Raw genomic sequence first — 27,890 nt, forward strand, 5'->3', positions numbered from 1 at the left:
TTTTTAAAGGAACTGTATGAAGTAATAAAACTTTTTATTTTAAGAACTCTTTTTTTTTATCTACCCTTTGACTGCTTCATGATGATTTCACGAGTGAAACAACTGTGATGTGTGTGGGGAGGGACTGGATTGTGTGGTGTTTGTTTGTTTTTCTTTTTTTCTTTTTTTGCTTTTTTAGAGGAAAAAACATAAATACTTTTAGAAAGTTGTTGTGCTACCTTCATAGAAAAGTTAAAATAAAGGAGGAAAAAAGCTTACAATGATAACTCTTTACTGGTTGATTTGAATGAGGTTTGTATCCATTGGGGAATTTCAGGGATGCTAGAGATTTAAGAGCAGAAGTTTTTATATATTTCTTTTTTCTTCAGTGTAAATTTCTCCCTATCTTGAAATGTAATAGCTTATGGTTTGAGAAAGATTTTGTTGTTGTTGTTTTTGGTTTTGTTTTTTTGTTGTTCCAGGCACCTTTTCTACCTTTTCTTTGTAATCTTATTTTCAGACCACAGTTTTAACTCACAGAAGTTTTGGAGTTTCTTGGGGGTTTTTTGTTTGGTTGGTTTTTGTGTGTGTGTGTGTTTTATTTTGGTGTTTTGTTGTTTGTTTGTTTGTTTTCCGTTGTATCAACATAACGTTTAGGGTAAAATGGCTTACAGTTTAGAGTATTAAAGAAACTAATACTTAAAATTCACATAGGAGAGTTAGGTTTTCTTAAAGCTTGTTGTCACAAACTGGAGTATTGCTAGTGCTTAAAATTCGAAAGTGTGAAATTGTTTGAGATGCATTGCATACTGTCTTGAACACAAGCAGTAGTGTGCACAGTAGTTCCAAGCCCCGCTGTGGCAGAGAGCTGCAGGCCCTATTTCAGTAAGAGTACAGATGCCAAATGTCCTGCATTTCTGCAGGAGGCAATGGGGCTCTCCTCACAATAGAGGACACGTTTGGAAAGCATGAGGACAAGTGTTACGTTGAGTTATTTCTTTTTGTTAGTTCATTGTAGAATATGTTGATGAAGACACTTCTAAATTTTAAAGGGATTTAGTTGAATGTAAGAAATAGATTTGTACCTTGGCATTGTATTTCTTGCTTTAGAGGGCATTAGCTAAGTTCGTTATAGAAGTTGAGAGTCCTGTTTGTAATTCTGCAGTCACAGAGTTTGAGCAGTGAGCTCTGTTCTTTTAAGTAATGGCAAATCTTTATATCTGAGCATTTGAAGTTTAAAGTAGTTTTTTTTTTTGCTGTGTAGATGGTACAGGTATGATGGGAATGCAACCCACACCTAATCTGGATCCTCCTTTAGGCCAAGCCCCAGTAGAGCAATCTGTGTAAGTATTATCTGTATTCATATTCTTTGTATTTATCTGTATTGATATGCTTTTCATGTTGGGAGTATTTTGCTCTCAACATATATGTACACATAAAGTGTGTTAAAGACAACACTGCAAACTTCTAATTAAGAATTTCTATCTCAACAATAATTCAGTGAACTCCTATTTTTATATGGATTTATGAAAATGTTTGAGATTGTAAATTGCCAGGCTGTGGAAAACAACAGCTCTTAAATATTTCAAGCAGGGATTTATTTTAAAATTTTTTTTTAATTCCCCCTCCTCTGGCCCCTATGATGTTTTCCTTTTATATGTGTGATTTTCTAATTCAGAAGTAACATTGGACAGAGGAATACAGGAGACAGACAAAGAAGCATAGGAGTATTTTCTGAAGAAAAAACAAAGCCTTCCAAAGAGGCAACATTATCTTATCAACAAGAATTACAACAGCAGGTACTCAGTGATAAAGCTTTTGGCACTTTCTTCTTTTACTTCTTAACATATATTGGTTGTAACTGTAGTACTCTTTCAAACATATTTATGTAGTTTACAAGTAAAAAGCTTTCTTAACTCTCCCTCCTTTCTTCACTTCCTTCCTCCCATTCCTCTGATCCTGCTTTAGCTCATTTTAGCTCTTCAGGTTGACAGTAAGGTCTTCAATTTTTTTTGTCAGAGGCAGAGAGAATGTTAAGACTGACAGCAAACAGATTAGTTCCAGGCATGGAGTTTTATGTAATTATTTTCATAAACATAAGAACCTGCGTCTTAAAAGCAATGAGTTGTATTGCTCTTATATTCCTATTGGAAGATTGCTTTTGAGCATTATTGCTATAATTATTAGGAACACTCTAATTTCACTAAGTTCTTCATGATCATTTGGATACTAATTCAAAAGCTTCCCTAATGTTTACTTCCAGTGTGTTTGTAGGTGGTGTCTTATCTCTTTTCAGCTTCCTTTCTGATAGACTAGACAAATTTCTGGAGTCTCCTGTCTTCCAGTAGACATCCTAGTCCCCTACTCATTTTAGTGACCTTTCGCTGCTGCACCTTGTGGGAGTTTATATTTATAAAACGTATTTGACGGTGGTAAGACATGTTATTTCAGAAGAGATTTTGCTAGAACCTAGTTCAGTGGCACTAACGTTTTCTTATTCTTCTTTATGTATTTCTTCAGTGGAGGTAAATAATTGCTATAAAAATACTCTAGTTCTAATTATGATTGTGCATAGGGATAAAGGAGAGGCTGCCAATCAAGGTCAAATTAAGAATAAAATAAAAATTTAAGAATAGTGTCTGACATTGGACTTATGCTTCTCTGAAGGCATTTTCTCATTATAGTCTTAGAAGTAAATTTTATCTTGCCATATGAGAGACTGCACAAATTGACGTAAAGGTCTAATAAACATGGCACGATACAGTCTTTCAAAGTTATTATGTTGCTTATGGTTGAAAGCGACAGAAGGTATTCTGCTTTTTTTTTTTTTTTTCCCTATAGACAAACCTGACTGACCATTTTTGTAAATAATCGAAGGGGCTAGATGGGTCTTTGTGTTGACTCATTATATATCTTATGAAATTGTCTGACTACTTGATGAAGGGAAATGTTTATCTAATACACAGAAGAAACAAACTTAAGAAAAATACATTAATATATTTCAGTTACATAAATAGTAGCTAATGTTTTAAAAGCTTTGAATAGAAGATGGAGGGGTTTTTTTAACAGCTGTTCTCTTTACAAATGGTACATTAAGTTATTAGGAAACTTAGTTATAGAAATTTAACCTGATTTTGAAGAAAAGGAAGAACAAACAATATGAACAGTTCTGCGTTATTTGCATACATCATTATGTATTACTGCAGAAAACTATTTCATGAATGGTTATAGAATTGTGTAGCATTCTATTAAGGCATTTATTGTTAGGAATCTTTCTTCATCTCATGTCATTGCTAGTCTAAGTTTTGGTTAAACAAAATACACCAGGTTGAGAGAAGCAAGTGCTGTAGTATTGTAGAATTTTGCCTGTTTAATTTTCAGGCAGTATAAACTTCTGTATCAAAGATCTAAAGATATGGGACTTTTGATCTACTGCAAGTGTCAGATGTGAACATTTCTGGAAGTTGGATATCTTACAATGTGTATCTGTATGTTTCTCTGTGGTTATGTACAACTGGACATGCACATTTTGACAACAGGGTTCAATGCACTATCTGCAGTATAGGCAGTGAAATGTTTGTGATTTGCTTGATATAGATGGGGGGAATGGGTAATGATAGCATTAACTTTTTATTAAAATTATACTTAATGTGATATTTTTATGCAACTGACTCTGGTTTTTTTGTTTTTAGATAAGAGAGAGAGAGGAACGACGCAGACAAGAGAGAGAAGAGAAGGAACGCTACGAAGCCAAGTTAGAAGCAGAAATGAGGAATTACAACCCCTGGGGAAAAGGTGGTGGTGGTGCTCCTCTCAGAGATGCAAAAGGAAATCTGATAAGTATGTTTGCCAAAATTATGGGTTGTCTTTTCAAGATTGATGTTTTCTTGCTCTCTTAAGGGCTCTTATTCAGATATATTGTTCCTTGTTTTGTAACGCTGGTAGCCCTTTATTGACAAACAGATGTACTTGTTTCAAGCAGATGCACTCTAGGAATATTTAAGTGAGTAATTATTTTGATTTCTGTAGAATAATTCAAAGAGTACAACTTGAACAAAATGGGAGACACAGGATATGTCAACTATAAGTGAAGACAATGCAATGGTAAAGGGAGAAGGGAGGAAAACAAGCTGTAGAATCATCTGCAATACAAATGTGCTAAAGTCTGTTGTGAAGACTTTTATGTAAACATTTTCCAGGAACAGGTTTTTTTATTGTTTTTCTTTTTTAAAATAACTTCTGGGCTTAGAAAGCTCTACTTGTGACATGGAAAATGGAAGCATGTTTGAATAAATATATAAAGCTAAGTGGAATATTTAAATTTCCCCAAGTAACACTGCTGGTAAATGGCTATATAAATAGCAGTCAGCAGTAATGTTTAAGGTTTATTTTTTTCCAAGTGCTGTTTTATACAAGATGGGAGTAGTGAGCTGGGAGATAGCTATGATCCAGGCAAGTTGTTCATCCACCCCTCCAGTAAATCAGAGACAGATGTAAGATTAAAACTCAAATTCCTGATCCCGGTTCCTAGTGAACCCTACAGGAATAGTTTATCTAAAACAAAAGTAGTACTTGGTAGGCACAATTAGATTTGTATATTTAAAAATATTGGCCTGTGCTCTGTTCGTTCTTGCCTTTAGCCATCTGAGTGAGTGAGTCTTACAGTTTTATTGATTTCTAATGTGATTTCCAACTATTGATTTCTAATGTGAAATAAATTGATTTTCTTGTTACTGGAATATGATGTTGACTTCCAATTAGATTTTTTAAATATGTCTCCTGGTAATAAAATATGAGAATTTTTGAAGCATGGACCACTTACTGGATAAGAGTTTATATATAAATAATTAGTTTCAGTTTTTATGACACCTGAGCGACATATGGCTAAATTCATAGTGTAGTTTGAGGGTAGGGTGTAAAGTTTAAATGCTTTTTAAAGATTGTGTGCCCAAATAGTAAGTTTAGAAGCTTGTGTTGAGGATCCAAGCTTGTGTTTATCCCCAGAGCAGATAGAGGTGTTCACACTGCCTAACTTCAGGCACTGCGTTTAAGCGTCTGGCTTCTTTCTCTAGGCTTTACAATGGCGTGAGGAGAGTGGGCCAGAGGAAAATGTAGGTCTCTCCTATTAGGCTGAGCTCTGCAAATACCTGCTGAGAAGCTTATCTCCATCCGTAAATGAGAAACCAAGAGCAAGAAGTTTCTTAACCTGTTTTCCTGAATTACACATGGGAAGTTATTTTTCCCACCATAGTTTAGCAGCATGATGGATAGGCTATGAGTCAAATGTCGTGAAACATAACGTGCTTTCTGCCATGTCTCTTTTTTATGCAGTGTGACTTGTGTTTTTATTCTCTTGAAAATGCCTGTAAATAGCTTTTGAGACTCTGATGTATGCAAAGGCTGCTTTACAGAGAGGGATGTGATTTAAAGTTCTTGTCATTTAAGCACACAGATTCCTACAGTAATTCATAATTATCAGAAACGCTACTTAAAAAGATAGTCTGAAAACTGTGTAGTACTTTTTTGTTTTGAAACAAGCCTTCTAGGTATAGTATGGTAACACTTCAAAATGAGCTGAAATTAACATCTTTGATCAGGATTTTTATGGTAACTGAGAGGCACCATGTAAATTTTGGTGAAAATGTTGGATGACATTGTTTTGCTTACATACAGAAACCTGCACCTGGATTATTACTGAAGACATGAAGACCAAAATACACTTTAATGGTTCAATTGTGCTTATCGCCCTTAATAGTAATCAAATAGAGATTCAGTACTTAGAATACCAGTACTAAGCTCAAACGTATTTTACAGCTTTAAGGAAATAGAAGAAGGGGTGGTTTCTACATACACGCTTGTTAACAGACTTGTGTGTTTTTGTCTTTTTGACATTTTGTCAAAATGTCTCAAAGACATTTTTGTCTTTGAGCTCTTTATCTTTCCATTTCATAGCATTTTTGGGCAGGGGAGAGGGGAGGTTTGCTGTGAAGCATCATTCCTGGCAAAAGAAAACCACAAAATAAATCTTTTAATCAGTGAATTCCTAATGGCTATTATTTCAGATATAGCTTCTATATTCTTGTCTTTTCTTAAATTTTTTTTGTTCCCATAGTTGGTATGCCCAGGAAACATGGAGTCTGCTCAAAAATCCCTGCATTTTTGAGAATCTGTGGTGAACGTGCCTTTTATGAGAATAAAATATTATAAACGGTTATTTCCCCTTTCCTTTAGCGGACTTGAATATGATGCACAAGCAAAACGAAGATGCATATCATAATCCAGAGGCAAGACTATATGAAGATAAAAGGGCTATTGTATCTGTTGACCTAAGTTTGGCCTCCCCAAGACCTGAGAACACAGAAGCATCTACAAATAAAATAGCAGGTTTTTAAGAATACTGTATTACAGCTCTAATTACTTATAGGTCTTAGTGATCAAAATTCTCTAGTTTCTTTACTCCTTTCTAGTAGTCCTATGATAGTGTTAGTGCTCTCTACCTGCAAAGTCAATATCATGCTTCTTTCCCAAACTTCTTCATTGCTGTCACTGTGTGCACTGAAAATGTATTTTCTTATCTGTCTTGTCAGTAATGATAACTAATAACTGTTTTAGCACTGAGCAGTCAGGATCAGTATATTAGTTTTCCAGGTTCAATATTATCTAATCAGATCTTCATACATATTTGTTTTACTTCTAAATGACACAGTAAAAGACAACCGTATAGTAGGAGAGAAGATGGAAATAAAAGGAGGAGGAGGGTCTGCAGATGTATGATGTTACAGGTTGAGATGAAATTGGTACAGTAACTAGGTTAAATTCTAAAAAGTTACAGGTAAATTGGGTACATATGCAGCCCTGCGCACTGCCTCCAAGTTTTAGGGTTTTTATTTTATTTTCCTATGTAAAAACTAATGCATCTTTCTCTTCCTACGTTTTGTGAGACATCTAAATGAGAGCACTGTGGTACTCCAGACCTGTCCCTGGTCTGGGATGGACAAAGGCCAGGATTGGTGGTGGTCTCCTCAAGTCAGCTTAGATGCTGCTTTTCTTTCTCCTGTCTGAACTGTTGCACTTCTATATAAAAAAAATTACATGGTATTTGGGGCATGGATCTCCTTTGCAGGATTGCAATTCAGTGTCCTGACCACTGGCTGTAGAATCAATTTTTTTTGTTCCTTCTGTCCCCCCTCTTGCTCTTTCTCCCTAATACAGTGTATATATAACCATTTAGTAAGAAGTGAAACAGGCAAGGCCAATAAAGTAATAATGCAGAATAGCAAAGAGTCCCCTGGTTAGATCACTTACTTTGGGATCAAGAGGTGGTGCAGATCAGTGATGAGAACTTTATAGTCTTGCACCTTCCATTTGATTAGTCAGGCAATGAAGTGGCTTTGTGTAGGTTTTGGTGGTTTTGGTTGTTTGGGTTTTTTGTTTGTTTTTGTTTGATTGGGGTTTTTGGTGTGGGTGGTGGTGGTGGTGGTGGTTTTGGTTTTTTTTTTGTTTTTTGGTTTGGTTTTGGTTTGGTGTGGGTTTTTTGGGGGTTCTTTGGTTGGTTGGTTTTTTTACACCACCCCATTAAAAGAGGAACTTGCAGGGCAGCAGCTGGTACACAGTAAGCTCATTCTTTGATACGTTCCTTAGTAACTTGTCTTGTGTCCATGCCTTTCAAATGGTATGTAAACTTTATTCTGCTTTTTTGCGTGGAATATATCCGTGTGAAGTAAATCCATCCTGAAAGAGCCACATGTAAGTTTAGTTATATTTTGGAAGGATTCAAACAGTGATTCCATGTAAGGAAAAATACTATTAACCTCAAAGTGTACTCCTCGGTATGCAAGCACATGCTCCTAAGTCTGGGCTGTAGCAGTAAGCATGTGCATTCCTATGGGGATAAGTGTATGTGTTATTTCTGCTTTCATCTGACTTGGATGGTGCATCACCATATAGCGAAATGTAAGGAGGGAACATGAGAACAGCTACAGCTGTGTTCATCTCAGGTCAGTGGAGCTATGGCTCTTGCACAGCCTTGAGGCACTGTCCTTTGGAGCAGACATGATATGAATGAAGAACATACTGTGTCAGCTGAAAAGTTGACACAACTTACGCTACTTTTCCTTTACTTTCCTTTCTCCTCTGCTTCCTGTAGGGATCCTGTTCTGCAAAACCTGTTCTATGTGGTATCTGAGTTAATCCTCCTGTCTAGAGCTTTTGGGACTGTATGGTTATAATGCATTCATAACTCAGGGCTAAAGGAGACATGACACTTCAAACTTCATAGTATGGAAGGCACCTTATACTGGCAGAATTCAATTTTCTGACTGCTTAGAATTTTATTTGCCAGTTTTGGGCTTTTGTTTTTTGTAGCATCCATTGCTATTCTACCTAAATATTTGCTCTGTTAGGATGTTCTGTTTTTAAAGAGTGAATAAACCTAAGGAACAGAACTACGTGTGCTAAGTCAGAGTAATTGCAAGCAGTAAAGTTATGAGATGTAAAATCTTTTCTATTCTAATTAACTTACAGGTAACATTTTGAGATACTAAACTGCAGATTGGACAGTAGAATGTATGACTTTTATAGGTGTTATTTTGTAAAAAGACAACTCACTTGGACGTTATTAATTGAGCAGTTAAAACCTGACAGTATTCTAGGCAGACAACGTAAGAACTTTTAATCCCAGCTATTGTTTTCAGCTATAGCCTTGAATTATGGCTGTCATAAACTACCTTTTGAAACAAGTGTCTCAGATTCCCGCTTCTTCACTCTGGCTTGCTGTCTTAAATTTGCTTTGATTTATATCTGTAACTTCCCCCTCCCCCATCCAGGTTTTACATTTGCACAGACCTCTCCTTTTGCTCGAGGTAATGTGTTCGGTGAACCACCATCTCCACAGCATCTTAAGCGACAGGAGTCATACAAGAACTTTCTTCGTCTACAGGTGAATGTGCACACCAGTTATCATCTGGTTAAATAAATTTTAAAAAGAGGGATTACAATCAAAGTAAATCATCACTGCTGACCAAAGACCTTATCCAATCATAGCCAGTTCTGTACACAAGAGGTGTACTAGGATCTATATGCTATTGAGTCTGTCAGATTTTGCCCTACATAAGAAATGCTTATAAAAGTGATGCTATTAATAGTTGGCTTCATTAATCTAGATTCTGTCTTTTTTTTTTTTCTAAGTACAGCTCTCTAAATAACAGTATTGAGTTCTCAAACTGTGCATACAGTACAAGTTTGCATACATAAATATGTAAAGAAACAAAGATGCCTGCCTGTGGAAGCCTGTAAGATACAAATGGACGTTCATCAGAATGAAATGGTGATCAGTGAGACAATAATAGCGTAGTTATTAATTGATGGGTATATAAAATGCGATTGTTGTTCTACTAGCTTCTGTCTTCTGTCCATAATACTTCACGTATAATCTTATGCCATAAGAATTAAATATCAATTTAATTAAATATCAATATCAAGGAAATCCTAGATAGTTTAAAAGAATACATATGGCATACAGTAGTTTGATGTGGATCTCTTAAAAAGAAAAGATCAAGGTTTTTTTTCCATGTATAGTGCTGCCAGAAAGGATAAAGAATGGGCAGACCTTTGGCTTCAGTAACTCAGTGCTGTGTCTAAAAATATTATAATTGTGGAAAGGAAAAGGATAATTGCTATGTCTTTTGGTTTGGTTTCCCATCTTCCATTATTTAATCAGTGAAGAAAAGTGTTATTCCAGCACACCAGGACTACAATAAGTGTTAGGAAATATTCAGGTTTTATTAGTAGCATTTATAATTAGTGTTCTTACTGGAGGGTTGTTCCGTAAATAGTGGCCAAAAAGAAATAGTAAAATATCACTCATTTTAAAGGAATTCTGAAGCTGAAATGTAAGACTGGCCCTAGAATTCTTTCTGTTGCTCCATACGATCTGTGCACAAGTAGGTACTGCAAAACTCATAAAAGATCATGATGGTAAATATTGTTAATCAGATTATTGATGGCTATTGACAGCTGAATACTACTTTGCTTTATTTTCTAGATTGAAGAAAAGAGACGTAGGGAAGAAGCAGAGCGAGAAAAACTTAGAATGGAAGAAGAAAAAGAAGAAAAACGACTAGCTGAACAGAGGATGAGAATTCAAAAAGCATATGAAGATGAACAAGAAGAGAAAAGAAAGAAAGAGGAGGAGGTGTGGTATTTTGATACCTTGACTTTTTTCCATCCTAAACTAACCCTTTGTAATATTTGTCCTCTAGATTAAGAAGGTAAACTGAGAAGTGTCCTGTGAATTAGTCTTTGTTTTTAAATGAGTCTACAGTAGCCAGAGGACAGGTAGGAAATTGTCAGTATTAACTAGCACGTTCTTCTCACTCTTTATGGTATACTACCAACTTGAAGTACTGATAATTCTTCTAAGAGAAATTGTATGGTTTTATAATTGACAGCAGTGCTCTCCTTTCTAAAGGAAATTGTTTGTGAGGCCAGTAAAAAGCTTTGCCAAATCAGCGAATTAAAAAACAAAACTAACTTTTTGTTGTTGTTAGCCTCTTAAATCTAGCTCTCATGGAATTATTTGTATTCTGAATGTAGCTGTACAGGAAGATTTCGTAAAGCCTTTTTTTGAATTGGCCAGGATATATCTTTGAGATAAGAATACTGCTTGTTTTGGAAGAATGCCAAGCAAATCTAATGAACACTTTTCATGGAGGTAAACTTGTGATTTAATTCAAACCCAAAAGCTTTATTTATCAGGTTTGGAAAATTGAATGAATTTGCATAATTCAGAATCTCATAAATAATTGTAGGAAAAGGACACAAGGCCATCAGAGATGGAAAAATTTTTCAGTACCCTGCGGGATTATGAAAGATCACTTCAGGATGTAGGACTTCAAGATTTCTAAGACAGAACACTTAGCTTACATACTAGATTATCTTCCTTAGTATGAGCAAGTTAGTTGGATGAGTCTTGTCTTCTTGGTAATAGAGCTGGTCTAGTATAGAGTAGGAAGCTAACTGGTATCATCGCTTTTCATAGGCACAAGACTAAAATTGAGACTGGATGATAATTTTCTCTGTGGGCTTGTGATAGGGTGGTGCATGTTTGCAGTATGTTTTGTTTGAAATGAATTTTTGGAAATGACTCCTACAGTTTAGCCTTAACTGGCAGCAGATCTGGGGACACAAACTGGTGTTTATTGAACTTATTATGAATTCTGTTAAATGATGTTAGCAGAGCCAGGACTGCAGATATTTAATATTTGCATGGCATAGTTTTTAATTTGAATGTTTGAAGTCAGCCTAATGAAATATGCTTTTCGTTTCATACTAGTCACTTTGATGTGTAATTTTAACTTCTCAAAGAAAAACAAAGCAAAACTTTAATAATGTTGAGTCTTTTTTATGTACTAATAATGTTCATGTTACAGCGAAGATTGAAAAATAAAGAAATAATTCGATTAGATGAAGAGAGGCAAAAAGAGGCAGAAAAAAGAAGAAAAGAAAAAGAAGAAAAGCAAGATGAACAACTTAGACAATATTTTGAGAAAGAAAAGATGGAAGAGGAAAAGAAGATGGTATGCTTCAGTGACTTTTAAGATACAAATACTTCTTCCTAACTTTTAAAAATAACTGAATTTTAAAGAAATTGCATGATTTCTTAGACCTCTACCTTCAGTGTTGTTCCCCTCGTAGTTTATCAAGCTACAGTACACTTTGTGCACACACAGAGAACAGCTGATTGAACAATCAGACATACTACAGTGGAAACTTATCTTGCTGATCAAATTCACGTTAAAAAAAAAAAGTAAAAACAAGATAAATAAGAGCAAGCTGCACTCTATAGTTGATTTTTATATCTGCTGTGAAGTACCATGGCCTGCTTTTGCTGAAGTCCAAATACAAATAAAAATAAAGTTATATAATTTAGAGGACTGTTCATCTTTAACAATGATGTTCTTTGTAATTTAATTATTTTCCTTTGACATGGATGATGTAAGAAGTCCATCACATAGATTTTGTCTATCAGAATTCTAAGTAAAATCTAGAACGGTTTCTCTTCTAGAAATTTCTACATGTCATTTCTCTAAAATGAACGGATACAATGGGAGTGTCTAGAGGGAAAAAAAAAAGATATGTAACTTAATAAATTTAAAAAACTACATCATAGGAAAAAAAAGTATTAAAATTACTATAGGTAGAAAATAAAATCACATAAAATAATTTTTGCAATAATTTTATGCGGTTAAGAGTTGAAAGCAAATTAAATACAAAAATAATTCAATTAAGATAAGCAAAAGCATTTTTCTGTCAAATGAAAAATAGTAACAAAACTCTTCCTGTCCAAAATACTACTGTATTCAGAATCTATAGGAATGTAGTTTCAGTCTTGCTTCCCTTCTTGCAGTTTTCAAGGCAGCCTTCTCCCATCGTTTCTGCTCTTCAGAACAAATCAATAAGAAAAGAAGAAAGGATTCCCTCTGCTGAGAGCCATATATCTTACTATGCTCAAGTATGATTTTTGTAGTAAACTTTTACTGATTTATTTAAGACAGTACAGTGTATGAAATCCTACCAGGTTTTTAATGTTTGCCAGTTATTACTGGAATACCACAAATAACTGGAGACAGTCTTTATATTAGCCAGTCTTGTAGCTCTGAAATTTAATGTTCAATTGTATTCAAAATATTGAAGAAATTTTTTTGGGGTGTGTTATTTTAATTTTTTTTTGCATGTGCATTTTCTGTATAAATGAGCACCTCATTTTTGAGTGTACATACTCTGTCCAGACACTTACCAAGGGTCTAACAATCTCAAGGTTAAGAATAAGAAAGTTTACATCTAATGTAGCAACTCATTGTGTTCAGTCAGAGAAGAACAGAACTTAGCTCAGGCATGAAGTTTAATGTTGATTCCTAGCTACAGACATTATTGTTTTATGTTTTTGAAGGTACAAAAAGATTATAACTCCTAATACACTTCACTTTCTTCTTGGCATCACAAATGAGTTACAGTAGTGGTCCCAAGACCACTCATTTCTTTCACTTGATTTCATCTTCCCTGGGACTATTTGTTTTGTTTTGTTTTTTTTAAAATAAACTTCTCCCAAATGATATTTAATATTCAAATGATATTTGAATCTCAGGCTACACTTCTGACTTTTTATTGGAAATGTTTTTTTTGCCAACTGTCTGTATGAACTGGGCTAAAAATTTAAAAAATTAATTTGCCATGAAAATGATAATTTGGCAAAATACTTTATAGTGCAGTTTCAGAAAATGTTTTAACTAAGACCTTAAACCTTATTTAAAACTGTTGCTTTCCCTAAATGTTAAGAATGCTCTGGAGGAAGGTCAGTTTATTTCTGTGTCTTTGCAGTACTTGGTATAGCTTTGTCTAGATCTCTGAATAGTGCATTATAGGTATTATCATAGTAATTTGGATTATACTTTTAAAGATCAGATTTAAAAAACCTTAGGCATTAACAACCTGTAAGGTTACTATTCTGTCTTCCAGTAGTAGTGATAGTTAATGTACATTGGACATAAAATAAGGAAATAAAATGTACATATGTCTGCTATATTTTCTTCTTTTGACATATTAACATTTCATATTAATTATGATCACTAGGGTCCTCCACAACCAAGGGTTCCTTCTCCACCTGTCCCTGCTAGAAGAAATCAGTTGCGTGCATTTGGTAGGTATTGTCTTTATTGCAAGCTCACTTTCTGTTACAACGAAATTGGTCTCAGTTACAGTTCTCTTTCTTGCCTGCAAAGGAATAGTCTTGCATTTCTGTGTGGGTGTTCTCTCTGTCTTAGTATTATCAGTGTATTAGTATGGTATGTCTGAAGTATTAATACAAAACAAAAATGCATTTATTATGTGTCTTCATCAGGAAATATTTTTTGGTAAAAACTCTGATAATGGAATAATCTGCATGGGAAATGCTGGATCTTTCAGTCAGGACAGTGGTGACCACTGTGACCAGAACATTGCAAAATGGGAGAGTTTTGGATTGGCTGAGTAATGGATTAGACCCACAATGTGTAGAGGATTGCACTACTAACTCTTAAATTCTACTTTCCTTTGTTAATCTGCCTAATCTTCTGCTCGTTCCTTTTAGCTTTCACTGCTAGTTTTAAGATTCAGACATGCTGGGAGGATCTCCTTTGCTCTTTATATGTTAGTTATCTTGGCAATATGTGGGTGGAAAGCAGTAATTTTTCTTCTGATTCTTCTTTACAAGTACAAAAGAAACAACACATGGAATGTTAACAGTAAATGATGTCCTACAAATGCTAACCCCCAGCAGTCAGTACCTGGGTCCATTCTGGGGAGTTATGGCTCCTCCAGTAAATGGAAGGCAGAGTGGTTCGTAATGTAGCTCTTGGAAATCGATTGACTCAGACCATCTGTCATGAGAGAAATAAAGACATATGAATTAAATCTTGTGTTTGAGGATTTAAGCTTGAGGATAAAACTTGCTTGCCTGCTAGGTTCTGGACGCAGACTAAAAGTCAGTTAATATCAAATTATTAAGTGTGTTATTTGCAAAATAAGGTATCTATGAAACTGTTTTAACTTGTGGAGGAATGCTGTCCTGACCACAAAATACAGCTTAGACCCAAAGTAGGTCGAAAAAGTCAACATAAGCACATACTAAAAATAAGTTTTGAAGTTAGAACTCTTGAACACTTAAGAGAGTCTGCATGGAGCAGACAGATATCTCACTTTTGAGTCAGGAAACAGAAAGGAGGTTGTGTGCTTGCTGACACCACTTCAATTCCCGTCATGTGCCTCTGGGACTCTGAGGACTGTGTAGATTTGCTAATTTCAAAATAAGGCTATTTACTGGTAGCACCCACTTGCTGGTATTTCATAGCTTTCCTTTTTTAAATACAGCGAAACATTTCCATTGAAGTTTGCATGCTTTCTGCTGTTCAGAAGATCTGCTCCTTGTGCTGTCTCAAAATACAAGTTCTGACCTAATTTCTAGTGTATGAAAGGCTGTGATTCTTGTGTTTGTATAATCCTTGTTTTAATTAACAGTTCATTATCTCTTTTTTTTTTAAAAAAAAACCTTACATTTATGAGGTAGGCAGAAAAGTGTCTCTGACACTCTTAAATTATTTGTGTTAAATTCCAGAGGAAAGAAAGAATGTGATAAATGAATTATCAGAGATGAGGAAACAGCTTCGTAGCGAAGAGAAGCGACTGCAGGAACAGTTGCTAAATGTGGCCAGTGATGATGATGTACCGATTACACGGTTAGAATTTAATCTTCAGTTTTAAAAGTTAGATTTTGCACAGGAACTCAAAGCTACTGTGTATTAGTAGCTAGTATGGGTTGGCCAATATACATGAGTGAAATGAAAATATAAAGATGGAACTTGTACATAAAATTGTCTTAATTTTTTTTCTAATGTGTATGGGGTTTTTCCAAGAATCTTAACTAACGTTTAGCGTAAGAATGGCTGTACTGGTTAAGATTAGAAGTTGCAATACTCTTGTCTTGGAGAGAGGTCTAAAACAGATGTCTGAGGTAGGATTTTATATCATTACCTTTTTCCTAGGGCATAATTTGTGCCTTTAAACTGCAGTACTACTGCTGATGAATATGCTTATGAATAGCATACTGCTGTGGAAGTACTTTCTTTCTTATTGAAAATCATACACTTTTTATTTTAAAAATTTGGTTTACTTCCAAAATGTATTAGTTAATCATACCAGTTAGTTGGAAAAGACTCATCAGATCATCATTCTCAGTTCCACTCCATAAAGTATGAGGGGTTTTTTTGATTTTAAGTAGCTTATCCCTTTTTATAACACAATATGCAATGTCATTACTTTCAAATTTATTTTCCTGTTTTGATAGCTTTATTTAAGGATAAAAGATGTGAGCTTTATCGATATTATATTTCCATCCAACTCATTAATATTACAGTGTTAAATTATATTCTGCTTGTTTTACAAACTTTTCAAGTGGGAGGCGAGAGAAGAATCCAAAGGACATATTTGATATGGCCAGGCTTCGTCTGCAGGCTCCAGTAAGGCGACCTTCATCAAAGGAGGCACAAGATCCTGTCAATATACAGAATATCTGGGAATTTAATGAACTTAAATACAAAGGCAGGTAGATCTTCTTGTTATTGATGAAAAAAGGTAGTGAAATATCTGTTGTTTTCCTCAGTCTTCCACGCCACCCAGGATTTAAAGACAAAAATAAAAATCAGGCTCTTCACAGCTACTGCCCATACACAATATACTCTGTGGACAGCATTTTGTATGCATATATATCTCTCTGTGTGGCCGTTTTCTATAAGTGGACACAATTCATGGTATTGTAATGCCGAGTTATCACTCGGAGCACTCACCTAGCTTCTAGTCCTTGCTGCTTAAACTTCTTATGCATTTGATACTATGATGTTACTGAAAGTAGACTGAATTTGATTTTTTTTTTTTTTTTACCCACCAAATTATGATTCTGTGTAACTTTCTGTTTCTCCTTTACCAGAAAATACATTTTTTGATATAGTAAAACTGTAAAATCATTGCTAAAGTGTCTCATCCTCTTGGCCATTGTCACCATTATTTTTAATGTTTTTTATGACTTTGTATGTGTAGCTAGTTCTTTAAAAATGTTTTTTTGGAAACATTGGTTTAGGGAAAAATTTAAATTTCATATTTTTGCTCTAGATTCTGAAACGCGTATGGGCTTGAGGCACATGTATCCTGATCCTCCAAAAGATGACCAGACTCTAGAGATTCAACAGCAGGCACTGTTGAGGGAGCAGCAGAAGAAACTTGACAGAATGAGAACGAGGAGAGAAACAGAAGGTAAGGAATGAACAATCTGAGATAATTTCAGTGATTTTTGTTTGTTTTGTATTTGATAAGAATTAAAAAACACCAGCTCTAGTTTTACTTCTTTCAAGTTCAATGTCAGTACTGTACAGCACTGCAGTACAAAACAGTAGAACACCAGAATGCTGAAATTCTGTCATAATGTAAAGCATTAAAAAATTGAATGCCTTTTTTTTTTTTTAATTACTGTGACTGTTTCTCTTTGGTTCCCTGAAAGTAATTTAATGAGTGCTTCATACTTCAGAAATATGTGAGAAAGTAGTAGTTTGGTTACTGTTTCTTAAAGAAAACTACAGAGTAGTAAAACTGTTCAGCTGATTTGTGATAAAGGCGTTAGCAAGGAGGTTCCTGTGGCATTTTTTCAGTCCTTACCGAGGAAGTAGATGGCTTTGAAGTGTGAATTGGTTAAAATGCAGCCAGTGTGTCTTCACCTTGGTCTCCTTTTAATGGATTAAATTTCTTTTATTTCCATAGTCTTGGGTTGACTATTTCAAAGTTTCAGAAATCTGTATCTGTAAACAGGCTTTGCTTTAAAAACCACACATAAGATATCATAACTAGTTTGAGGTTCCAGAATGAAAATGTTTCTTGTATCACTTAATAGAGATCATCCTAATATAGTAAAATATTAACATCCTAACACAGTAAAATATTTTGGCTGCATATTGCAGAAGCAGTGAAAAGTAAATGTAATGGCTCTTTTTGCATGCTGCACTTAATTCCAAATGTAGTGTTCATTCAGATATCTTTTATGAACAGTCATGAAAGAGCAGTATCTCAAATTATTTTAGATGTTATTTAAAAATATCGTGAGAGTTGCTTCAACCTTTCCAAAAGTTACAGCTCCAACTATACAAATGAACTCAGTTTTGAGCACAAGATACAAATTTCTCAGAAAAGTGTTTGTCTCTAATTCAGACTGGCCTAAATAAATTTTTGAAGAGAAAGTAACTTTATTTCTGAAAGTAAATTTATTGTCTGGCTAGCAGCCAAACTCCCACCCAGCTGCTCGCCTGCACAGGTCCCCTCACTCATGCCCCTTGGCGAGGTAGTAGGGGAAACAGGAAGAATAAAGCTTGTTGGCCGAGGTACAGACAGGGAGATTGCTTACCAGTTGCTGTTGTGGGCAAAACAGACTCGACTTGGGGAAAATTAACCAAATTATTATCAATTTAAATAAATATTTAATTACTGATTTTGAGTAGTGGGAAACAAAAAGACAAACATCAAAACTGCACCTTTTCTGCCCCCTTCCGCATGCCCAACTTCACTCCTTCACTCCCAATGTCCCTGCTCTCCTTCCTTGGTACCACCCCAGGTTACGCTCGGTCCCTTTGACGTAATGAGTGGCATCAGACCAGGGAGGAAGGGAATTATGGTCAGTACACAGCGGTTTCCCTCTGCTGCTCCTGTCGTCTTGCACCTTTCCATCTGTTTCACCATGGTCTCCTCCAGGGGCTGCAGGGGAATCTCTACTCCGGCACCTGGAGGACCTCCTCCCGCTCCTTCTCTGACCTTGGTATCTGCAGGGCTGCTTCTCACACTGTTGTCCTCACTCCTCACTGCTGTGCTTCGTTTTGCCCTTGCTTAAATATGTTTTCACAGGGGCACCACAAGCTTGACTGATGGGCTCCTGCAGTGGGTCTGTTGCGGTACCAGCTGTGCCTGGCACAGGGCAGCCCCTGGCATCTTCTCACAGCGGCCACCCCTGCAGCCCCCCCTTGCCACAGACACCCAGTACAATTTCAGATTGCCCCTTAGACTTTTTTTAGGCTTAGACATGAGGTGAAAGTTTGGCATAAAAATACCCAAACACATATGAAAGGAAAATAGTTACACCTTTCCATACTGCTTCAGAAAAACTGAATGCCTCTTCTTATCACTGGTCGTGCTTTGAGGCTTGTTTGTGTTACCTCTTAATAGACCCATATGTGAGTAAGATTAACAAAATTGATACCAAGATCTGAAGGGTGACAGTTACCTGCAGGGTGTTTTGTTTGGTACCCTGGTGAGTGTTAAAGATGATTCGTATTCCATCTTGGACAGATGTGCTGGTGTTCAAGCAATGTGTGCAATGTTGCTTATGGATAACATAACATCGCAGTTGCAAATAAGCATAATTACAAGCTCTTGAATATCATTTAATGTCTAAATGGAATGTATAGGGTTGTCTTCAGTCTTGCCCTTTGTGGGATTGATTGATATGGTGAAAAATAATTCATTAGCTTCACCTGAGATCTGTTTGGGGTTTGGTTTTGTTTTTCTGCCATTAGAATATGTTTCAATAGGCCAGTCTGAGAAGGCTTTAATTTAATGTTGTCTGGAGACGAACCTCCAACAGCTAGAAAGCAAATTTGCCTTCTTCATTAATTTTAAGGACAGTCAGTCATTTTAGACATATGCTAATCCTAAATGGATAATGCAGGCTTACATGGGGACAACCTAAAGAGGCATTTCCTTGGACAATTTAGATTAGTTGGTAGACAAGCAGCTAATTTTTAAAGTGATTTTCCAGTGATGCTTTTAGAGGATCCTTGAGCAGCTTTTCCTCTCTCTTTCTCTCTCCTACTGCTTTACAACATCATTTAACTTTATAGTCTGTCACTGTGTACTGAGCAAGAGACTTAATTAGTTGCCATGTATCTATTTCCAGTTTATTTTCCTCAGAGACACGTTCATCATCTTCCTCTCACTGAAAATAGATGAGTGGTTTTACTGTCTGATTTAAGGCAGAAAGAAAGATGAATTAAAGTAATATGTATTTTTGTACTGTGGGAGAAATGTCATATTATAGGCTGTAGTGGCAAAGGCTTATGTGATTTCCCACACTATATGTAAGTGTTCTTTACCTTACGTGCTTTATATACTGTTTTCCCTCTGATAAGCTTTTTCTTTCTTTTTTTTTTTTCCTTCTCTACATGTAAAAGAGAAATATGTGGACTATTAGTGGAACTATAACCTGAGAAATTAATGGTATTTTAACTGTCCCAAATTTTTTAAATGGTTGCTGTGTCCCTATAAATAAAGCAGTCTTTTGCAGACTTCTGGATGATTAATAATTTGGGGGATAGGAGGGAAAGACAGAGGAGCAGGTTTGATGTTGTTGCGCTGCAGTGCTGGGCTCTGCTTGACTGGAGTAGCGTATTGGGAATGGGCTGGTTGTCAGTCCAGGAGGAGTGACAGCCCGTGTGCTATGGTTTTTGATGCTAGACAGAAGGTTAGCTACACAGTGAATAAGTTTTTATTTCTTGCATCTCTGTCTAGCAAACTATCTTATCAAATATTTTATTTGAAGACTTAAACCAAATAAGAAGAGTAACTTCAGTTTTACTTCCTTGTATTTCCAGCGTGCATGGGGTCATTGTTAGATTAACTTTCAGAATGGTTCTCTGTGCTCTCCAGAGTTGAGGTTTTTATCCTTAGACAAGTACTTCCCTCTGTGAAATGATCACTGTCTAGTTCAACCTCTCAGCCTCTCTTTGAAAGCGGCAAACGCGGTGTGCTCGGCACGCTGAGCGTACGTTCACTCTTGGGGCTTTCTGCAGTCTCCTGCTCTGATTATTACACCCTGCCAGAAGCCAGGAGAACCGATTTCATCCAACAGAGTTTACTGTGAAATGACATCCTTCTTGCTAGTCAAAGTGGTTGTTGAGATGTCCCACCTAGGGGAGAACATCATTAGTCTTGAGTTCTGTTGATACAAACAGGACTGTTTAGCTATGCAAACATGCCTATTCCTGGCAAGCAGATGTCTGGAATGTAGAATAAATATTTTTTGAGTATCCAGGAGTTTTAACTACAGAACTGTTGTAATGTTTAGCTTCAATTACATATAAATGAGACTCCTGACTCCCTCGGTCTAGCTCTTGATGGGACTGTCGTGGTTTAGCTTTAGTCGGCCACTGAGAACCACACAGCTGCTCGCTCACCCCCCCCCCCCCCCCCCCGCCCCCCCCGGTGGGATGGGGGAGAGAATCTGAAGAACAAAAGAAAGAAAACTTGTGGGCTGAGATAAGAACAGTTTAATAATTGAAATAAAATAGTAATAATAATGATGATGATGATGACAAATAGTAATGAAAAGGAAAACTATGAGAGAGAGAGGAACAAAACACCGGGGGGGGGGGGAACCCAAGTGATGCAACCACTTACCACCCACCAAGTGATACCCAGCCCGTCCCCGAGCAGCGATCACTGTCCCCCAGCGGACTCCCCCCAGTTTCTATACTGAGCATGACGCCATATGGTATGGAATAGCCCTTGGGCCAGTTTGGCTGTGCCCCCTCCCAGCTTCTTGTGCCCCTGGCAGAGCATGGGAAGCTGAAAAGCCCTTGACCAGTGTAAGCACTCCTTAGCAACAACTAAAACATCAGTGTGTTATCACATTATTCTCATCCTAAATCCAAAACACAGCACTATACCAGCTACTAGGAAGAAAATTAGCTCTATGCCAGCTGAAACCAGGACAACCACTAAAAATAATGGCAAAAAACCAAAGTGAGGTCAGGAAATACATGGCTCAGGTGATCCCTAATTACGGAAGAAATAATTCATTTTTGGCTTTGTAATTTTTGAAATTTGACACGGTATTGGTTTGTTGTTCTACTTGGTTCATAGCAAGTTTAAACAAAAATTGATAAATTAGAGATTTCTCTCTATTGGTGTTTTTGTGTCCTAGCTGTGAAGCTCAGATGGAGTTTAAAGTGTTGCAGTTTAGCACTAGCAACCACTGGGATGCTGAATACCATTAACTTCCACTCTTTGTGGGTTTGGTTTTTTTTTTTTTTTTTTTAAAATTCACAAATGTTTTTAATATAAGAAAAATATTACGTATAAAATTTAATATGTGAAGATGATGTCAAGAAAACCAAAATACTTATGCTAGAGAAGGGGCGATAATCTATATTATAGTAAGGCGGCCATCAACTTTGAGTTCTTGGGTACACTTTGGAAAGTAGGTTTCTGTTTAAATGCTTTTTCAGCTGAAGTTACTTAACCTGGTGTGTTTTCTCAGTACCATGTTCCAGTTGCATTAGGATTCAGCAGTGTGCAGAACATATGATGAAAAAACATTTCTTGCTAGCTTGGATATTGTTTAAGATGCAGTAATTCAAATAATAAAGATCTTAAGGAATCAACAAACGAAACATGAGGGTAAAAGAGAGAAACCAAGTATTCATGCAGCAACCTTTTGTGCCCTAAGGTGTTTCTTTGATGGCTTAAACCATTCTGCCTTCCCACAAACTGATATTTTACATTATTCCGTCAACACTTGGCCATGACCTTTCTATAACAAGTGTTTACAATGTTGTTGTGAACATAGCACAAAAGTAGTTCTGACTGTTGCAGTATAGAGAACTTTGTTCAGAATTCAGCACAATTTAGTGCAATTTTAGCATTTAATGGAGTGTGATTATATCTTCTTAAAAAAAATGGTTTTCAATAGCCATGAAAATAGTTATGCTTCCTTTTTCTGGATAACAAATCAGGTTTTGAACAAGATGGGAAATGGTTGATTCTTATTAGCGATGAACAATATAGTTCTAGTGTGAAAAGTATGTTTGCTCTTTGGGAGAAACTGATGAATCCAGCCTTAAGAAGGGCTTGCACATGCTCAACATTCTAAGAAATAATATACTACTGAGTTCTGTTTGATTTCTCTGATTCTACTTAAATTGACATAAGGAAACTGGAATAAACATTGCATTCAAATATTTTTTAAAAATATTCATTACAGTGTGTGTAATTTTAAAGAAGTAATGCATAGTGGTCTTCATTTTTGTAATAATATGCTGATAAAACTTTTAATGTTTTAGTATTAACTGTTTTTATGTCAATACTATCGTTTTGTCCCTTGCCTATGTGGCTTTTGTTGATCAAGATGATTCTGCTTCTGGCGGTAACCCACAAACCATGGGACTGGTAAGAATAAAACAGTTTTTTAATTGTATTACTTTGCCTTTTTCAAGTATGAGAAATACTGTGTCTTTCACAGATTCAGAGAAAGAAATTACACTTAAGTAACAAGACAGCAAGCTTGCTTACTTCTCTTGCTTGTCAATACAATGAGTAACAGCTTCTTTAAACTTGACATACAAGTTGTTTATCTTTGTACGTAGAGATAGTTTGATTCTTTAACTCGCTTATTTTTAGATTTATTGGTACTTATTTTATATTCATGTGATGTTAGATTGCTGCTGGGGGTGGGAATTAGTAGAAAAAGCCAAGCCAGAAGCAGTTGCTCTGAATTCAGGTGGCCTAAGTGATGCCCATGGCAGTAAATAATTAGATCCGTTGTCTCAAATGGGATGTTTATTTTCTGACTTGGTGAAAAGAGCGAAATAAAGTGCTATCAAATTAGAATTCTGCACTAACCCAAACTACAGAATAACAGAGTTCAATTGTGTCTCATGGGAATGTGAAACCATGCAAAATGGAAGACTGTGCAAGAGCAAAGCCATTAGCCTCAAGGATAATGCTGTAACTACACGCAGAAATGAAATATTTTTTTATTTAAAAAAACCCAAACCTTAACGCATTTTATAGTTGTAATTTATTGCCTGAAATTCTTTCAGAGCAATGTTTTCTCTTCTTCTGTTTCCTCTGATAGTTTCTACTGCTTTGATTTCAGAGTGGGTTTCAACATAAATTATTCTATAGTAGAATTTCTGTAACAAATGGTTGCAACTATGCAGTGAACTAGAAGTATTGCTCTTAGTGCCTGTTATTACTATGAAGAAATTCGTTATTTTAATGCTTTAATAGCAAAGATTGTATGTGGTGGGATGTGAAACATAAGGAATCATTCTTCATTTGATCAATACTTCATACGAACCTTAGGTGCAAAGCTCACTTCTAGTGCTGACTGTTCTGAAACTCAAGCAGAGTGATGGGGATGTTTTTCTTGGTGGAAATGTCTGTGTTACACAAATCACCACAACAGTTGCCATGTGTAGGCAATTTCAGCAAATGGGATTATTACAGAAAAGTAAAAAAACCCTAATGCTTAAAGAGAACATGAGTTATTTAAAAAGGTATAGTTTTTTTATAACCATAAAGTAAGGAATAGTACAGAACACTGTAGAGCTGCTGTTTGCTTTGCAGAAGTTTGGCAATTAATTTACATTAATTATAATTTGGCCCTAGAAAGATATTGGCGCATCTGAATTTGCATGTCTTCTGTTTCATTTTTGTAGCTCAGGAATGAATCTAATGAATTCTTGAAAAATTCACTGTTGGAATCGGATAGCGCTTTTATCGGTGAGTTTATTTCTCCCTTTAACCATGTTATGAGTGTCCAAACATGTCATTTAATGTAATGATGTGCCTCTAAAATGATTACTACTGTTTTAAAAGTTGCAGTGGGTGTAGCTATGCTGATTGTTTTAAAGTATGTGAAAATTATGCTTCCGAATTAAAATGCAGATCTTCATGTAATTGTACTGCAATAAATTGGTGTAGGTCACACCTAAAATTAATGATGCTGCTCACTTGCCTTATACCACTTCACATCTTTTCATGAGAAAGCATCTTTCCGTGCTCATTGTGCTCTAACTGGGATGTTAGCCTTGTCAGGGAGCTTTTTTTGACATCTTCGCAGCTTTGGGTAAGGAAAAGCTAATATTTGTTCAGCAAATGTGTTACAATGGTAGAATATGCCATGCTCTTCTACGGTTCTGCAGCAAATAAGATAATAGAAATCACAGCTTACAATTATGAGCTGTCCATAGTGAAATATGAAGGTGTTGGGCAGCCAGTGATTCTTTTCATTTTTATTCTTTTGTTTTACAAGCATGCTCGATTTTAAGTATGATTATATGGGTATAAAATAGTGATTCATTCTAAATGACTCACTTTTCCGCTGTTCACACATCACTTCATTTCACATAACTTGCAACATCATACTTGTAAACATTGTCACTTCTTAATCATCTGAACTGGATGATTTTTAGTTTTCTTAAGATTTTTTTATAGAGGACTCTGCCTCACATTGTCTTATGTCTCTTTATTCAACCTTTATATGCATATACGTAAAAGTGCTGTTTCAGATGTGTTTTGTTTCCAGTCACTAGAAATAATAAGTTCTAGCCTTATCTTCTCTTTTTTAAAAACCCCAGCCAGCTCAGGCCTCTACGTGTTATTTTCCATTAGTAGGCATTACAGTACCTTGAAATAGTCTTCAATCATTTGTGGGAAATTATCTTACAAGGTTTTATTCTTTGCTGTAGGGGGGATGCAGTAGATTCCTGCAAGTGCTTTTTTGATGAAACTAGATATGTTTCTATATACCGATGATTGTTATCTCTGGCTTTGGTTAAAAGCAGAATTTTTCATTTGAAGTGTATTGAAGCTTATTCTGTTAACGTGCAAGTCCTGGAGTACAGGATATAACCTGACACTGGGAAAGGCACAGGATGGGGCTTTCAGGCTTGTTCAGTGCATTTGGTACTCACTGTAGCCTGCAATACATTCTTCTTCGGGTTAGGAAATAGTATTTATTATTTACAGACCAAATGATGAAAGGATGCTTTATGAGAGTCCATCACTCTAGAATCTGGCCAAATACCCTGTCTCTAACAGTAGCTAGAATAGGCGCACGGGGAAGAATACGAGGAGGAGGGCAGGCGTGCAGCAGCACTGTGGAGTACTCTTCCTGCCTCCAGTGACGGGTAGCTCAGAGGCTTCCCGAGTCAAATGCCGTGTGTTTGCATTTAATAAATCTTGCTAAGCTGGGTCTTTAATGGGTTGTCTTTCGTGAATTGGAATCAGCATTTTTGAATCCCTCTAATTGTTTACCATCAGCAGTATTGCGTGGATAAATTTCCACGCTGTGCCTTGTGTGAAGTATCTCCTTTCATCTGTTCTGAATCTGCCACCTCTGTAAAGGGTGCTGCTTGGTTTTATTCACCACTTTCACAAGGTTTATGATATTTATAGTCTTCTCTCCTATTTTGTCCTTCTCCCCCCTAGGTGATTCTTGCAGCTTAGTGAGGTGATGGAGTTAACTTATGATACTATTCACCTCCCCCTTTTTTTTTTTTAATTTTTCTTTTTTTCCCAGATCACTTATGACTCTTGAAAAGCACATTCCCCAATACTGAGCAGTAGGCACTAACTAAAACTTTGTTACCCTTTGCATTATTTGGGCTTTATAAATAGCTATTAAAATTCTGAATATGAATCTGGTGACTTCCATCCCTGAAATGAAAAATAAACTCTCATTATCTGTGGCTGCCTTCTCTGTGAATTGTGCTGCTCACATTGTCTAGGGGTCTTTTGTGAAATACTCGTGGTGTGTTTTAACAATGTTTTTCATTTCCTAAGAGGAGCATAACATCACTCTCTGTTTTGTGTTTTTTTTGACATGGGTTTAAAATCTAACTCATTTTGTAATAGATGTCAGCATTACAAATGAATTTGTCTTTATCTCCTGGGGCTCAGAAATTTGAGGCAGTTAGCAATAAAGAGGTTTATCAATTTCTTTTTCCCTTTTTTTGCCTCACTTGAAACCCTAGAATTCATGAGTGTTAATGCAGTGGTTTGAAAGCATGTCTGTGTAGCAGTATCTGAATGATAGATGCCTAAAGGAACAGGTAGCATCTTGCACTGATGAAACACTAAAGGTACAAATAAATTCTTCTTTAGCTTGTACTTTGTTTCTGTTGTGATAAATTCACATGATTAAACAATTTTTTGTATTCTGAGTAATAGCACTATTTTGAATATAATGAAGTTCAACTGATCTTGTAACTAGAATTCTGATGAGTGGATTGTTAGCCATATACCATTTCAAAATTATGCTTTGATTTTTTTACTTGAAACATTTGTGATGAGAGCATGAGTACCTTTGGTGAAACTAGGGGAGGGAAAAGAGGAGAGGGGAATAAAATTTTTATTTCTAGGGAAAAAACCAACTGGTAATATGAAAGAATTTTTTGAAATATCTGTCTTTGTTTCTCTGAACTTCCTTGATATCAATCAAATTTATTTTTCAAACCTAAGTATTTCAACTTCCAACCAAAATAATTTTATTATTTTGTTACTTTTAAAATTTCATTTTAAGATCTTTGAAACTCATGAATGATACAAAAGAATTCATTAAAATTTATTTTCAAATTGCTAGGAAATGAAAAACCCATTCTTTCCACAGTTGTGGTTTATTTTTAATGTCACAGTATGTCATTTCAGACAAATGCTGCAGCATTGTTCAGTAGTCTGTTGTATGTGTGTATATTTACACACTTTTTTTTTTTTTTAAACTTAATGTGTCATACTAGACTAAGAGCCTTTCCAAAAGGTGACTTGTTGTCACAAAGAGTAATTGGTGGTAATGGATTCTGTACTGGTTTTGTTAAGCAGGGTGCTTTCTTCTTCTGGGAGGCTCTGTTCTTGGAGATACTAGAGGGACTGAGCTAGAAAACAGAGCCCACTGTCTGCCCCAAGCAGCAGCAAAGCTGTAAACCAGCCCCCAAGCAGTGGTTACTGGTCCTGGAGAGAAAAAAAGGATCTGTTTGAAACGGTTTGTACTTGAAGTAGTTTCCAGAATCAGCAAAGGCAGGGGAAATAGTCAAAACAAGTGTGAAGCAAAGATGGCATCTTAGGGTTCATTTATATTATAAAAATAGATTAAACTCCCCCCACTGTAATGTGATAGTTATGATCAAAAATTTATTTAGTTAGTTATTTTTGTATGAACAGATTCTAACACTTTATTACATGAAAAGGCTAAGGTATGACTAAGGTTATGTGATTAAGGCACTGATTATATTACCATATTCCATCTAACGTTATCATCCCATGTAACATTATTATATATTCTGTGTAACACATTTACATACGTAATGTTATTACATGATTGTATCTTTTTATGCCTCCAATTTGCCTAGTGTTCTCTCTTTCAAGCAGAGATACTATACTCATTTGAGTACTTGTTTTCTTTAAAGGTCTAGGGATAAACAAGTTATGGTGAAGTAAGGTAGGTGGTGGATTTGCAGGATGTGAAATGCCTTATGCTCTACGTAAGGGAGATCTCAATATATATCTCA

The 27,890-nt window shown here is 35.9% G+C and overlaps 1 protein-coding gene and 1 long non-coding RNA gene across 6 annotated transcripts in view; both read left to right on the forward strand.

Moving 5' to 3' along the window:
• Positions 1 to 27,890, forward strand: part of LOC142406190 (uncharacterized) — a 213,550-nt gene that overhangs the window by 62,666 nt on the left and 122,994 nt on the right. The window lies entirely within an intron of this gene.
• The window catches only part of CSPP1 (centrosome and spindle pole associated protein 1), a 68,027-nt gene that overhangs the window by 34,232 nt on the left and 5,905 nt on the right, over positions 1 to 27,890 (forward strand). For all 4 annotated transcript variants that reach the window (XM_075494767.1, XM_075494769.1, XM_075494768.1 and 1 more), the window contains 14 exons: positions 1,244 to 1,322; positions 1,658 to 1,778; positions 3,672 to 3,819; positions 6,211 to 6,363; positions 8,805 to 8,917; positions 10,022 to 10,171; positions 11,409 to 11,555; positions 12,386 to 12,490; positions 13,609 to 13,675; positions 15,128 to 15,248; positions 15,965 to 16,110; positions 16,678 to 16,818; positions 22,727 to 22,767; positions 24,042 to 24,105. In XM_075494767.1, the coding sequence (XP_075350882.1) occupies positions 1,244 to 1,322; positions 1,658 to 1,778; positions 3,672 to 3,819; positions 6,211 to 6,363; positions 8,805 to 8,917; positions 10,022 to 10,171; positions 11,409 to 11,555; positions 12,386 to 12,490; positions 13,609 to 13,675; positions 15,128 to 15,248; positions 15,965 to 16,110; positions 16,678 to 16,818; positions 22,727 to 22,767; positions 24,042 to 24,105 (1,596 nt within the window). The remainder of the gene's footprint in view (positions 1 to 1,243; positions 1,323 to 1,657; positions 1,779 to 3,671; positions 3,820 to 6,210; positions 6,364 to 8,804; positions 8,918 to 10,021; positions 10,172 to 11,408; positions 11,556 to 12,385; positions 12,491 to 13,608; positions 13,676 to 15,127; positions 15,249 to 15,964; positions 16,111 to 16,677; positions 16,819 to 22,726; positions 22,768 to 24,041; positions 24,106 to 27,890) is intronic.

The sequence above is a fragment of the Mycteria americana genome, chromosome 2 (genome assembly GCF_035582795.1).
Source record: "Mycteria americana isolate JAX WOST 10 ecotype Jacksonville Zoo and Gardens chromosome 2, USCA_MyAme_1.0, whole genome shotgun sequence".
NCBI classification, from domain to species: Eukaryota; Metazoa; Chordata; class Aves; order Ciconiiformes; family Ciconiidae; genus Mycteria; species Mycteria americana.